Source organism: Poecile atricapillus, chromosome 10 (genome assembly GCF_030490865.1).
Source record: "Poecile atricapillus isolate bPoeAtr1 chromosome 10, bPoeAtr1.hap1, whole genome shotgun sequence".
In the NCBI taxonomy this organism is placed as follows: Eukaryota; Metazoa; Chordata; class Aves; order Passeriformes; family Paridae; genus Poecile; species Poecile atricapillus.
The window spans coordinates 17,362,291-17,376,969 of NC_081258.1; the positions used below are offsets into that span (position 1 = coordinate 17,362,291).

General features: G+C 41.4%; 1 protein-coding gene across 2 annotated transcripts in view; it reads left to right on the forward strand.

Moving 5' to 3' along the window:
- The window catches only part of CMIP (c-Maf inducing protein), a 131,617-nt gene that overhangs the window by 34,646 nt on the left and 82,292 nt on the right, over positions 1-14,679 (forward strand). Inside the window, exon 1 of one of the 2 annotated variants that reach the window (XM_058846105.1) lies at positions 6,980-7,126. The exons of the other annotated variant lie outside the window; for it this stretch is intronic. Coding sequence (XP_058702088.1) covers positions 7,112-7,126 — 15 coding nt within the window. The 5' untranslated portion in view covers positions 6,980-7,111. Of the gene's footprint in view, positions 1-6,979; positions 7,127-14,679 lie in introns of those variants that run through there. 2 annotated transcript variants of the gene reach the window in all.

Genomic DNA, 14,679 nt, shown 5'->3' on the forward strand with positions numbered 1-14,679 from the left:
ACATCTTATGGTAATAACTGTGCGTAGCTGAGTGATAGGCCAGGAATTTCTGATTTGCGGCTGACCCTGTGCATAGTTGTCAGATGTTGTCAGATTTATTTTCTCTTTCCACCTTTATTTCATCTCCTGTAAAACAGTATTAATCTTTAACTCTTTGCACAATAGATTATGGAAGTATTACTCATCCAGTGTTGTTGCACTGGGCTTGTCCTCAGTGCAGTAGTCACTTAAATGAGCACACGCATGTCGTAGAACTGGGATGGAGAAAGGAGTGACTGTGCTGTGAGACATCAGGAGCCATGTGAGGGAACTGGCTGAGCAGAGGCTGGTTCAGCAGGAAGTGGTTGATGAGTTACTGGTGTTACAGGGTGAAGATGAAACCTGAGTTACTCTTTGAGCTCACAAATGCAATAAAAAAAAATAAAAATCTTTACAGGTGGAACCTGTAGCATTACTTATTTTTACTCCACAGAACTTGGCTTGTTCCCGTGTCCAAAAAGAGACCTTACCTAAAATGTAACAATGTAGTCAGCTGGAATTTCAAGGAGGAAAAGCTAATTTAAAAAAAAAAAACAAAAAAAAAAAACCACTGCAATTAATAATGCCTTGCATTAAATCCAGGTCAGTATTGACATATTCATTTGAAATCTCCCACATCAAACACCAAGCCCCATGCTGGGAGTGGAAATATAAAAGCAAAATGGTCCTTTTCCAGGAACTGTCTAAACTCTTTCAATAGCTGTAGCCTGTTTTTTGAATCTGTGGTACACAGTTTCCAGGTTGTGTCTGGACAGGATTACTGTAGTTCTGGCCTTGAAATCATTTGGAACAGAAGGAGGAATAAGGACCTTACAACTGAAGTGTGAAAAAAGCCTCTTCAAAGCTGAAAGCTTACTTTTTAGGCTTTGGTTTTTATTGCCTAGTTATTTTTTAAATTTTATTTTTATTCAAATGTAGTTGATGGAATTTTGTAGTGGAACTAACCTACATGGTATTTCTTTCTCCACAGAGGAGCTGAGAATTGCTGAAGGCTAGAAAATTATTATAGGGGAAATCAGTGTGTTTGCCTGTTCTGAGATGCTTTGCTAGGGGTGCACTGATGGGCAGTGCTGGATGTTTGAGCTCACCAGTAGGAGTTTCTTCTATTTCCCCTCTGTCAGAGGGCCATTCTAGCAGGGGATGCTGAGAAAAATAATCTGAAAAAAGTATTTAATTCAGTCAGGGTATTCTTGAGGATTGAGGGAGGTTGGGTGTGGAGTTTCATGAGGACATTTCTGCATTGCTAAGTTATTGCAAGGTAAGCAGCAGAGAGAAAGTACAGTTAATTAGTTCCTCCTGTATGATCTCATTTGTACTCTATTAAGAACTTTATAAAAGGTAGGAAATGGGACAGAGCAAAGCTTGGTCCTGAAGCTTCATGTTTAAACTTGAAAAATCTGGCTTTTTACAGCTGTGCAGGGCTTGTTTTTGTTCTTTTCAACCCTGCCTGGGTGAGGGCAACCTACATTGCATGTTTGTTTGCTTTCCTTTTTATCTTGTTTTATTTATATTTATTTGGAACACTAAAAGATTGCCACAGAACAGTTTAAAAATGAAAAGTGGGATAGTTTGCGGTGAAAATAATATTACTTGTGCCTCTGAGTTAAATTTCTTGGTTGAATCAAAATTCTCCTGCAGGATAAGAACAAGAAAAAAACAAACAAAAAATCCTTGGTTAAGTGCTGTGGTTGTACAGGAAGGAGAAAGGAGAATTACAGGGAGGTACTGGCTCATTCATAACTCAAAATTCAGTTTTAACTTGGAGATTCTTCTGCTAGTAAAACAGTGGCCAAACTTTTGATCCAGATGGAGTCCTGACAGTAATTACTTGTACGTATGCTGCAGTCATCGCTGCTGCTCTCACAGCTATTCTTGAAGAGACTTGGGTGGTTTTGTGTTAGATATCCCTTCCTGCTCCCTCTGCTTTCTAGGCATAGCATGACTTCCATTTTGTGGGAGTATTGATCTCTGCTGGCATTGATACTGCCTGTCTGGTGTATCTCAGAACCCAGTGAAGTTGGGGTTTATTTTTGTACTTCTTTTGGAATTTTTTTTTTATTTTTAGCCTTCCCTGTAACTACCCAGAAGATGTTAAAAAATCGAGTGAATTAACTGATTTCACAGGAAAAAATCCAGTGTGTTTTCACATCTTTGTAGCTCAGGTTGCATCTGATGCAGGTTCTCCTCTCTGGAAATCCCTCTTCTCTCACAAGCACCTTTTGGTGGTGAGAGGTGACTGTGCTGTGACCAAATGGCAAATACACCCAAGTGGGTGTATTTTATGGGGGACTGTGTGCCTGGAAGTTAAATACTGCAGAGTTATATCACCTCTGTCCCTTCGTGAATGTGTCCCCAGGTATTTGTGCCATCTAAATTCAAACAGAACTTCAGATAATCACGGTTCCAAAGCAATTATCAATATTCTTGGAGGACTTAGATCAAAGGCCAAAGAACAAACTGCTGATGAAGGTTGAAATATCACTTCTGGGATGCAAGACTGAACCCAGATGGGACTGAGGACATCAGCTGGATTTTCTGTAGACAGGGGCTGCCCTGTGGTGAAATAGGGTGGTGACCTCATTGTGACGCCTTTCACCTGCTCGTATCTGTTCAAGTTCACCTTTGAAACAAGTCACCAGTCTAAATTCTGTTGTGACAACCAGAGTGCAAACAGGCTTTGTTAATCTGTGTTCCACAGGGATGCCAGGTGGCTCTCTCATGTCAAAAGTGATTGTTTAACAGCTTCTCTCTTACTTTGTCAAAATGTGGCACAGGTTGAACGCAGCAAAGTTAATAAGTAGTTCAGCAGCTGAGGAGACCAGAGCAAGGACCCATGTGACAAGTGTGGCGAATGTTACAGATGTCCTCTATGCCCAGTGTTACCAGCAGAGCTTGTCCCAAGGAGAGGGTACCAAGTTCTTGCTTTGGGCTACGTGAGTGAACATTTGGGCCAGAAGCTGCTAATGATCTGGTACTCCATCTCAAAGGTGGAGATGTAGCAGTGCAAGCCAGAGAAAGTGGAAGAAAAGCCGTAGTTAGGAACAAAAAATATTCCAGAAACCAAGCTGAGAGCTCTTCCCTTTCCTCCCTCTTTTTTGCCCCCAGGGAAGAAACATGAGTTTATACAACCATGGGGCAAAAGACTTACCTGAAAATACAGTTTAAAAAACCCATCATGAATTTTAAATGTATTTAATTTAATGCTGTGCTGAGTAATGTGCTGAAATTGAGCCATTTTATTCAGAACCACAAAATGCCAGAATTATACATAGACCTATAAGAAACTGGATGTGTTGTAGATGTTCAAGTGATGCCAAACTGTGGCAGCCTGTCACTTGTACTTGCCACTGAAATTGATTGCAGAAGTTCCTTTAAATTTCATCGAACATCCTGACACATAAAATTTTATGAGGATATCAAAACTGCCACACTCCATGCAGTTACCCATATTCTGCTTGTTCTCTGCCTTCCAGTAACCTACCCTTCAGCTTGTGGGCTGCAAGGCCTTTTACCATCTTGAACTCCAAACACTATATTTGAATTAATTTTACAGCTGGGGTTAAAATACACAGAGCTCTGCATCCATTGCCAGTTTATCTTGATCATCATAAACAGTAAAATGTGTGCAAATGTGTGCCCTCTGACAGTTCTTTATATATATATGACTGAGGTTTATGCCTGTAAGTGCTGCCACTGAAGTCAAGCACATCCTTTTTGATAACTCGAGTCCTCATCGCTTTGGGTTGATTTGCCCAGCATGACCACTGGAATGTTATATTCTTTAGTTTCTTTACATTGTAGGCTTGCAGTGGATATCAGATTTCTAATATTTGGATATTGTGAAGACAGATTTTTCTTCTATTACCACATATTTAATCTTTTATTGTTGGGTATAAAAATGCAAAACTGATAATTGCAGTAGCAATTGATCTTTTGGTTCATATTTAAAATAACAGATCTTAAAAAACTCCTAATCTCTCCCTCATCCTGTTTAACTTTATTTTGGAAAGATATTTCTAAGTACCAGTATCTGTTTTATGCTGTGGAGAGGTTACTTCTTTTAGGTCTGTTCACTGAACTGAGCTTATAGAGTTATGTGCCAGCAGAAATTGAAACTCTGGTTTGCTGCTGCTGTGGTATTTGCAGCTAATTGAATTGTGGATACTAAGAAATGAGTAGCTCAGCTTGACTTTTTGGCACTGAAGAATTTTTACCCTGGTTAGTAATTTTGAATACTTGCTTTCAAACAATGGTTCAGTGAGCGCCCTCACAAAGTTCTGTGGATAGTGATGTCAGAAAAATTTACCAGCTGCATGTTACCCAAAAGCCCAAATCTTCTGCCTCAGAAATGTAAGGAGAATGAGAACTGATCTGTGGGCTTTTTAAGAATTAAGCCAGTTAGCAGAAACTGAAGGAAATACTCGTTTGACTTCTTGCTAACAAAAAGCTAATGGTAGAAAATGGAGTGATTAGATGGATTTTTAATAGTTCTGTGAATCCTGACCAGTACATGATATGCCATGAAAGGGATATTTGAAATTATTTGGCTTGCCATTATGTTCTATAAATTTGAGTAAGTATACTAGCAGTTAGTTAGCACAAATAAAACAGATAATATAAGAATCTGGTCTAGTAAAAGCATTGCCAGAGGAAAAACAGAAGAAAAAGGAAAAATTCCATGTAAATATATTTAAAGGTACTAAGAACTATTATCTTCAAACTTCCATTAACTGCTTTCTTTTACCTCCTATTTAGAAGTATGTTACCTCAAAGGTAATTTGTTTCATGTTCATCTAACATTAATGGTATTAATTTTTAATTAATCTAACAGTAGTATTGTCCATCTGTCAGTGCAAACCTAATCTGTTAAACAGATAAAATCAACATGTCTACAAGTTCTTTGTAGGTTGGCAGGCAGTAGTTGCACGTGTGCATTCAGAGTTCTCTTTAAATAATGCAAAGACTTCCTACAAATACACAAGTGCAGAGACTTTTGTAACCAAATGTGCTAATACAGAACAACTGATAAAGTGTCCTAGCTTGTGGTTCTAGTGTGCTAAAGCTGGTGATCTTCTTAGCCAAATGCTGAAGTTATTCTCCCACAAACACCCTTTTTTTTTGGTGCACTGGAGCCCTTGAGAGGTGCTGATGAAAACCACTTTAGAATGCTTGAAGTTTCTCAAATTTGGCCTCTATTTTGACATCCTTATTTGGAAACCTCATCTCCTCCATGTACACCACCCCCAAATTTGGATCACAAAAGGCATTTTGAATGGAAACAATTGCTGGATGTGCTTTGGTTTCACACTTTAAATTTGGCTGGGTGGTTGTGAACAGAGCAGCATGTATGTATGTCTGTGGGAACACTGAGCAGCTTATGGAAATGTTACTTGTGCTACTAGGGGCTGAGAACTGCTCTCTGGTAAAAGAGACAAGACAAGTGTTTCAAAACTATTCCAGTTTCCTGTTTGGATGGTAAAATGTGCTTTTGAACAACAGTTAAATTTAACACTGTGTTTTTGGTTTGGACAGAGATAAGCATCAGCAATAGGAGGAGAGTAGCTCCCTTGGCTACACTTGAAACAGTGTCTAAATGGCCTTTATGAAATGGCAGATAATGTGTCTGCTTTGCACACAGGTACCTCACTGGTGGGAGCCAGAGCAGTGCTGTCTCTAGAAAGGGGGCAGGTGTGGGCTTAGATGCCTCTGGAATTTTTAGTTTTGCAATAGGCTGTTCCGAAGCCAGTTTTAAGCAGGCTCTTACATCCACACTGCTCCAGGTTTGAACTGGGCTGACTAACCCAACAATACTTCAAGAGAGTTTACTCATCTTCTATCACTTGAGAAACACAGGTCCTGTGTTCTCAGCTGTTGTTGGGTTTGGAAAGGACAAAACAGTGAAACTGGTTATTGCTGCTTGAAATTGTTTCCCAGCCAGGCCTAACCATAGAGGAAAACAACTGTTCCACATTGTGTATGGAGGTTTATGGTTGGACTCTATGATCCTATCGGTCTTCTCCAACCTAAATGGTTCTGTGATTCTGTACTCTTGATTTCAGCTTTGGCTTGCTTTTCATCATCTACCTAAGCAAAGCTCTTCACAGCTGTGCAAAGGAGCACGCTGCCAATGCTGAATCAAGTTTTAGGAAAGAAAATCTGTGTTTCAAGGTGTTTCTGAGCTGGTGGAAAAGGCCATTGCTGCTCTGACAAAGGCTGTCAGCTGCAGAGTTGTCTGTGTAAGAGCTGGCTGGAGCTCCTCAGGCCTTCTGTCCTGTCATTCCCACCCCCACACCATCCTTTGCTTGGGTGGTCCAGCTGTTTACAGGCAGCCTGGTGAGAGAGGTCATGGAATTCATCAGTGCTGGGAAAACGATGAGGGGGGATCAGGCCTGGATCACTTCCCTGATCACCTTTACCTTCCAGGCCTGCAAATGGTTGAAGTAGCCCAGCTGAGGGGGCAGTGGTAAAGCAGAAATGGGTTAGATCACAACTTTGCCCAAGAGAAGCAGTCCATTTTTGCTGACTGTAGGTTAAGTAAAGAACTTTAAGGTTGGCTTCTCGGCCAGGGGTTTATTTTATGTTGTGCTGGCTCACATAAGCTATAGAAAGGGACCTTACCACATTCATTTTCCAAGCACCAAATTCTCTTTAAAAATAAACCTGATTTGATAGCCCAGTGAATCTTAGTGCTAAGCTTTTTGGCAGGGACGGGGCCTTTGCTTACCTCATGTTCATCCAGTTCTGGCTGAATTAGGACAAATTAAGCCGTATGAACTTCATTATAGGTGCATGTTCTTGCCACGCTGTTCCTGTAAAGATTATAGATTAACTAGAGTTCTTTGATAACTACAGTTTATTATTGGGAATTTTTAGAACTAAAGCTTTGCTTGAATTCTCCCCTTAAAAATATATATATATATAAAAAAAAGGAAAAAAAAGTTTAACCAAGGATGACTGGAAACTGAAACAGGGGGCTTCTGCTCCTTGCTCTGGTACCCAAATAGCAAGGAAAAATGTGGAACTGCCAAACCACCTACCAGCCTGCTCCAGAAAGACAGGACTCTTCAGTTGCATGCTGAAATGCCAGGTACATTAAAATGCTGGTTTCCTCCCAGCTGCTGGGAAAGGTGTGGTGCAATCTGTGTGCGTGTGAGAAGGCTTGTTTTGTTGTGTTTTTTTTCTTCATCAGGTAATGTATTAAATTTTGAAGGCAACACTGCAATTAGAGAAGATTAACATGTTGATGTCAGATCTGCTTTCAGGGTTGCTGTTCTGTCAAGCCTTGAGTTATGAAAGTAAAATATAAAGGTGGGTCCATGACCTCGTATCCCAGGGAACATCTCCCTAAGCTTATGTCAGGCTATGGGTTTTTCTCTGGGCTGGAGTGGAGAAAAGCAGATTCTGGCAGCTTCTGTAGCTACAAGTTATAATGTTACCCCAAAATACCCTACACAACAACCAGGACCACCTGGCCCATTGTATTAGCCTTTTAGATAAAAAGGTAACATTTTGGTTTTGAAATCTAAATTTTTCTTAGCAAGGTTATTGCCTACACTGCTGACCAGCTCTACTTCTCTGCAAAAGAGAAATGTACTTGCAGTTTCTGGAGTTGTGATAACTGTTACAGAACTAACTTCCTCGGGAGGAGTTGCTTCCCACCATTCCTTGGAAACTAATTGCTAATTGTTGCAAACTCCAGGGAGAGTACCTACACTGAGATCAGCAAAGTTTCACTAATATGAACCTGACACAAATAATACCATGTTTGAGCTCATTTACTTGCTAATGTGGATGCTGCATTCCCTTTCAAAGCCTGGTGCCATGTACCACGCAAGGATTTTTATCATAAATTGGTAAATGATTGGCCAGTAAAAGCTTTGTGGGGTTTTTTTTGGGGTGGGTTTTTTTGTGTTTTGGGGTGGTTTTTTTGTTGTTGTTTGTTTTCTGTTTTTTTGATGAGAAGGGAGATTTTTTTTGTTGCTGTTGCCTTTCCCCAAATGGCTGATCTGAGCCGTTTGGGAAGAATCAACAGATATTTACAGAGTTTAGGCCCCAAACACTCTTCATCAGCCAGTCTAAATATCTGCAGTCATGTGGAAAGGGAATGTGTGGTGGATCTCTCCCTGGCTGAGTGTCTGTGGTGAGGCAATTTTATAAAGTTTATTCCACAGAGAATTGGTTTTATTTATTTTCTAGAACCACGTTGCTGAGGTGAAATGGTTTGCCCGGTGGCAGCAGACCTGTGGTGGTAAGAGACCTTACAGGGGAACATCCAGAGAAAGACAGCTCAATTTATCTGGCTCTCTCACCGTCTTTCACTGAGCTGAGAAATTGGCATCTGTATTATTTGCTTTCAGTGCCAACGCTGGCTGCCAGGAACTGCTGCCTCGCTGGGTAGGGCTCTCTGATGAGTGGAAAACCAAAGGAGCACAGAAGAGCTGTTAATTACTGCAGATAGACAAATCGGCTCCTGAAGGGCCACCCATGGCCTAGGCACACCAGGAAAATATGCTTGGGCAGTGAGTACTTTACTATGTCTTTGACCTCATCCAGGTACACAAGCAAACCTTTTGGTCTTTTTTGACACAGCAGTGTGCGTGTCTGGTTGTGTCACCCATCTACAAGAGTGGCCAGAAAGAGGATTAAGGGAACTACAAGGCTGTCAGCCTGACCTGGGTGCTGGGGAAGCTCATGGAGCAGCCCATCCCGAGTGCCATCATACAGCATGCACAGGACAGCAGGTGTGTGAAGCTAAATCCAGCTGGGGCTGGTCACTAGTGGTGTTCTCCAGGGCTCAGTATTTGGGCCAGGTCTCTCTAGTATTTTTATGCATCATCTGTATGGGGGAATCAAGTACATCCTCAGTAAGTTGGACAGGTGGTGGTCAGTCTCCTATTTAACAAGCAGTAGGACAGGAGGAAATGGCCTCAAGCTGTGCCAGGGAAGGTTAGGTTTAAAATTAGGAAAGATTTTTTTTTGACTGGGAGAGTTGTCAAGCACTGAAAGAGACTTCCCAGGGAAATGGTGGAGCCATCATTCCTGGAGGGATTTCAGTGATGTGTTGATGTGGCACCTGAGGACGTGGCTTAGTGGTGGCATTGGCAGTGCTGAGTTAAGGGGTTTACTCAATGGTTTTGGAGGTCTTTGCCACCCTAAATAATTCTATGATTCTGTCTTCTGGGAACCCTGGGAACCTTTTTCTGAAAATAGGAACAAAATATTTGTTTTCTGTATTCCAGCATGTGCTGGACTATAGATGTATTCATAGTCTTTCCAGCACTGTCTGAAGTTTCATTTTTGAGAGGGTGAGAGCAGTAAAGAGAACGGACTTGATGTGAATGCTGCAATGTGGTGTGGCATTCTGACATTCTCATAAAATGGTTTTTGATAAAAGTCCAGGCTGATGAAGGTCACAACCTGCGTAATGGATCTCCCAGCAAACTCCTGTACTGGGACTGTTCAACTCCTCAGTCAGCTACGTTCAAAATGCTGCATAGCTCCCAGTCCAGTCCTCTCCTCCTGCTCTGCTCGCTCCATGTCTCACACCATGACCAGTTCAGGGCAGATGGAGAGCAATTTGGCCATTGCACTGTGTGCCCATGTCTAGGGAAGGTTCTTGAACTGGCACGAAGATTATACATAAACAATTTATTGGTACTTATGTTTTGGTGCGTGGATTGTGTTCAGCTCCAGCAAATGGTGGTGTGAATAATCTGCAAAGCATCAAGCAAGGAGTAGGGAAGATTGAAGGGCATGAACAGAAATGCATGGTGTTCTCTACTGTTGCCAAAGACGTAATTTGCTAAAGTTTATCGGGAAATGGAGGGATTGTAATTTCTGTTGGTCATTAAAAGAAAATGTTACTGTTTCAGAAGTAGGCATGTTTTCCAGCAAATGTAATGGTAAAGTACATTTGCTGTGGGAGAAAAAATACTCCAATTCAGCATACTGAATTGAGTCCTTTGAAGTACAACAAATTGTCATGACATGTCATTACAAAATTAGATTTATTTAATAGTTTATTTTCACATAATTCTCCAGTGGTGAGTTTTGTAAATTGTACTTTGTACGCTTCTGGTTCAAAAGAATGTCCATATTTATACCATTTCCACTAACTTTTATCTAGTTCTGAACATTGACTCTGGATGAAGTATAGTAGAAATAAATTTGGGGAAGAATTACTCACTGTTTCCCACACACCTAGGTTGTGTGGCCTTTATTATGACGTGCTTTAGCAGTACAGGAGTTGGGTGGAGGCTATAATCATTTTACTGTTTGGTGTGGAACTTGAACATCTAGTAATTTCTAACATTATTTGACTAAGACTAATATGTGCTTTTATGATTGCAAGGATGCAAATCGTGAAGAAGATCCTTTCTTATTTCAGAATCTTTTGTGTACATATATTTGTGCATATACATATATGAGTGTATATATGCATGAGTACTTGGCCAGTGTAAATAGGAGAGAAAATTACTTGCTGAGGTCTGATCTTATATTCTTGGTGTAAATATTCTCGTATGCTCTATTCCCTCACTGTTTTTCTAACAGCTGCCATCCTCTGAAAAGAGAGCACTGGAGCATGAAGGGAGATGGGAGGAGGGGGGATCTCCCATGCTGTGTGCAAATGTACCATAATAGTTTATGTTCATTTTTGGTTTGGTTGCGAACGCAAATCTTGTAGCTTTTCACATCTGTTGTGGGCATTTTCATCCAAGGATGTGACAAAACTTTAATGGATAGCTCCTTTTACAGTTAACTTTTAATGGCCTGGTTTAATTGAGGGGAAACTGATACTCTGGAAGATAAGCACTGAAAGCGACAGGCTAGTTGGGTGACTCCAGTGTTGGATCACTGGGTTAAGAGTTGTTTTCAGAGGAGCTGCTGTGATGGGGATTCCAGGAATCTGTATCCTAGATGGCTGGGTCCTGTTGGCTGAAATGAACATGACTGTCTAGTCACCAAGTAGTGGGAAATTCCAAAAAATGTTTGACTTGGTCATATCTCAAGTATTTGATAGATCTGAGTGGAACATGGCTTTGTGCGTTAAGTAAAAATGAGTCTTCTGCTTTCTTTGTGACTCTCTAGTCTTTGTTGTACAAGACTGAATGAGCAAGGTACTCAATTTAACTGGCTGCTACCATGAGGTAGCTTCCTTATTCTTCTCTATTTCCCTTTTTTCCCCTTTTTTTCTTTTACAGGCTGAAAGGTAGTTTTTTCTGACCAAAGTTGATTTAGGAGTTGTGATGAGATTTTGGCTAATTGCAGGTCTTAGAAATCTGGTATCCTGAAATGTCTCATCCATCACACTTGTTGCTCATTTGATTGTTCTTTGTCAACATCTTGCTGTTCCTACTGGGATTTTTGACACATAGAATTTGAACTCGTTTATCTTTTGCACAGAAAAGTTAGTAAACATTTTGCTAGAGGCTGTCAGCAAGGACAACAACACAAATAATCTCCAGTCAACAGCTTTTACTGCAAGTTGGGCAGGAAGCAACACCCATGCTGTGTATTTACTGCCTGGCCCTCAGACCAGGCACGTGGCCCTTTCCAATCACACAGGAATTGATTTTTGTTAGAGGCAGCAGCTGTGCATGTGTGGGAGCCCTGGGATTGTGTCTCTTCCTCCTGGTCCAGGTCTGTGCCTTTGTTTGCTTGTCTTGGTGCTGACCCCTTGAGACATCAGCGATTCATAACACAAGCATCCCAAAGATGTAGAGCTACATGTAAAAGTGTATCACCCCCATCTCAGGCCTCAATCTTAGCTGGGAGAATTGGTCATTCCTTAGGGGATCAGTGAGATTTGATGGCACACCTGCCCATGTCTGCTCCATGCACGCAGCAGTGCCTATTTTCATAGGTGAAGTGGAAGTCTCCTTCTTGGTGATTCTTCTCGTTAGGTTTCTATTTATTTATTTAATTTATCTTCGCTCTGGTGCTTCTCTCTGCAGGTACTTCGTGCTTTTAAAAACAGAAGCAAACATGCTGTGTTAGCTACAGCAGATAAAGCAACTGTGTAAATATACAGTGACCACACTTTGGAGCCCCTTTGTTGGAACAGCCACTTTATGAGTGATTCCACTGTTCCTCAGCAACCAGCCTTGGTGCAGACGTTCTGCTTTTCAGTTCTGTATATAGGCTCACCTTTTTGTTTCTGGCTCAGCTGGAGGAGGAAATGTGTCTGCCATCTGATTTTTTTTCTCCTTTCTCAGATAAAATTATTTCTTTGAGACAGCCTAATGGTGACTGATATTGATAGATTAGAATTGGACAAAAGGGAAGTGCCCATCTTTGTTGTGTTCAGCAGCAAACCTGCCACTTCAGACGTGTGTGAGGATGGTCAGCTGGTTCCTCACTGCAGCTGTAGGCTCACATGCTGGTGCTTCCCAGTTTTGTAGTTTTGCCTTCCAGACTTGCCTTTTTTAGTACGCAGAGACAGGAGTCCTGGGTGTAGGCTCTGCTGTGAGGATTTACATGAATGCAAGAAGCCTTTTACTGATATATCCTTTTCCTTGAATTAAAAGCAATGGGTAGGACATCAGGTAGCTTTCTTAGGTTATGAATCAGGGTGTGACCACAGGATTCCTGCAGCCTTCCCTGATATCCTCCTCATGCTGTGCCTCTGTCCAGGTCATCCAGTTCCTGATGTAAATGGCAGCAGATCAATGCATCCCTCACCTTGCCCTGCCCTGAGTTAAGAGGGAGACATTAAGAGAGAGCCCTGGTGTGGCTGTGTGTGAAGCAGAGTAGCACCTTTATTGTCTGCTGGCTCCTGGGACCAAGCCACAGTGGGCTGCACCGCAGGCTCCAGCACTCAGGGAAGCTGCTGGGACAGCAGAGACTTCTTGATGTTGGAGCTCCTCAGAGTAGCTGGTCTTGCATGGTGCTTTCGGCAGCCTGGTGCCCTTTCATCTCCTCCGCAAGGAATGTGGAAGTGCACCACAGTCGCACACATGATAATGTGTGGGTTACCCTTGTTTGCAAGAGCTGCAAATTTTTTGTTGTTCTTTCTCATATAAATACTAGCAGATGTAACCAGCGGTCTCCATGAAAGATTGGCATGAGGAAGGGAGCCTTTGCATTTAAAACCCATCTAAATATATAAATTCAAATAAACATTTTTACAAGAGTCAGGCCATAAGCAGTCTTGAGAGAGTGCCCTGTCCTTTAAAGACCGAGCTTTTTTGTTTTCCGCATTTTATTCTCTGACATATGCCAAACACACAAAAGTATTTCAGTGGTGGCATGTGGAGCTGGTGTATGACTACTTCTCAAACAGGTTGTTTTTCATGTCCCTAGTGCCAGCCCATTGGGGAAAACCTTGATAGAAAAATGTTCTGTCACTTTTATTTTAGTTTAATGCTCTTTAGTTTAATGCTGTTGGAATAGGGAGCAAATAAGGAGGGGAATAGGGAGCTGTCTTACTCGGTCACAAAACTTTTTGTGGAGCAGTTGTTACAAAGCATGCGATGCAGTTACCAGTAGGTAAGAGTGAGGGATCATTTATATACTTAGAGATATCTAGAGCATACACAGGCTGACAGATGCAGTAACTTCTAGAAGACCTGAGCCTTCTACAAAGGCCACTGTATCCTGTTGTGTCCCAAATGGCACTGGATGTCTGGGCTCTTGTGCACAAAACATTTTGGGAAGAGATCTTGGGGCAAGCCATTTTTTTAACCTTCTTAATGATTTGCTCTGTAAGAAGAGATGATTTGTTTCATGCTTTAATTTTCCTGAAAGAATAGTGGGGATGATACCATAACCCATTAGAGTTGCTACCAGGAATATTTATGTGGATCTGAAGCAAAACAGGCCTTTTCAGTTTCTTCTAGATTTAAATACTCTTTGTCCTTCCAGGGAGGAGAAATTAGGTTTGATTTGATTGTTTAAAGTGGTTAGCAGGATTTTCACCTCGTTGCAAATCATAAAATAAACTCCCTTGTGGTTATGTTGCTGCTTCTTACTTAAATGGTCTCTGCAGCCATTTAACCAATAAATTCCAGTAACAGCTGACATATTTGAGATAGAGAAGAAAATAAAACCCTTAACATCATGGGCTCCAACAGAGACTTTTACATTGCCTTTTCATTTTGAGTATATCATCCTGGTGCAATTGGAGGTCATCCTGACTAGCATTAGCCCTTCGGGTAAAAGGAAACATGATTCAGTTACCTGTGTCCTTTTCCTACGTTTTCATCACATTGCCAGTCTGTAAAATGTCCCTTACCTATGTTTTTCTCTGTGTAACAGACAAGATAAAAGAGCTCTGGCTGGATGTTGCTTCACAGTTTGGTGTGTGTATTTCACCCAGTAAATTAAGCCTACTGGAATTAAAAATTTCTGAGAGGATTCACTGAGATTTACTTACCTTCTTTGTGTTTTAAATTGTGGTCTAGAAACACGGTTTGTACTATGCCTCAAGTACTACGACCAGCTTTACAAAAAGATAGTAACATCAGTTTCTGCTCCATTTGTTGTGTCCTGTCCTTCTGCAATCTGGGGAGTTGGGGGGAGGAACAGATGGGGAGACCATCTCTTCTGCAGAAGCGTGGGTGAAGGAACATTTGCCTCTGTGAGCGGCCACATTTCTTGGCCACTTCCTGAGCAGGAGCTGCCAGTCCCTGTCATACCTCC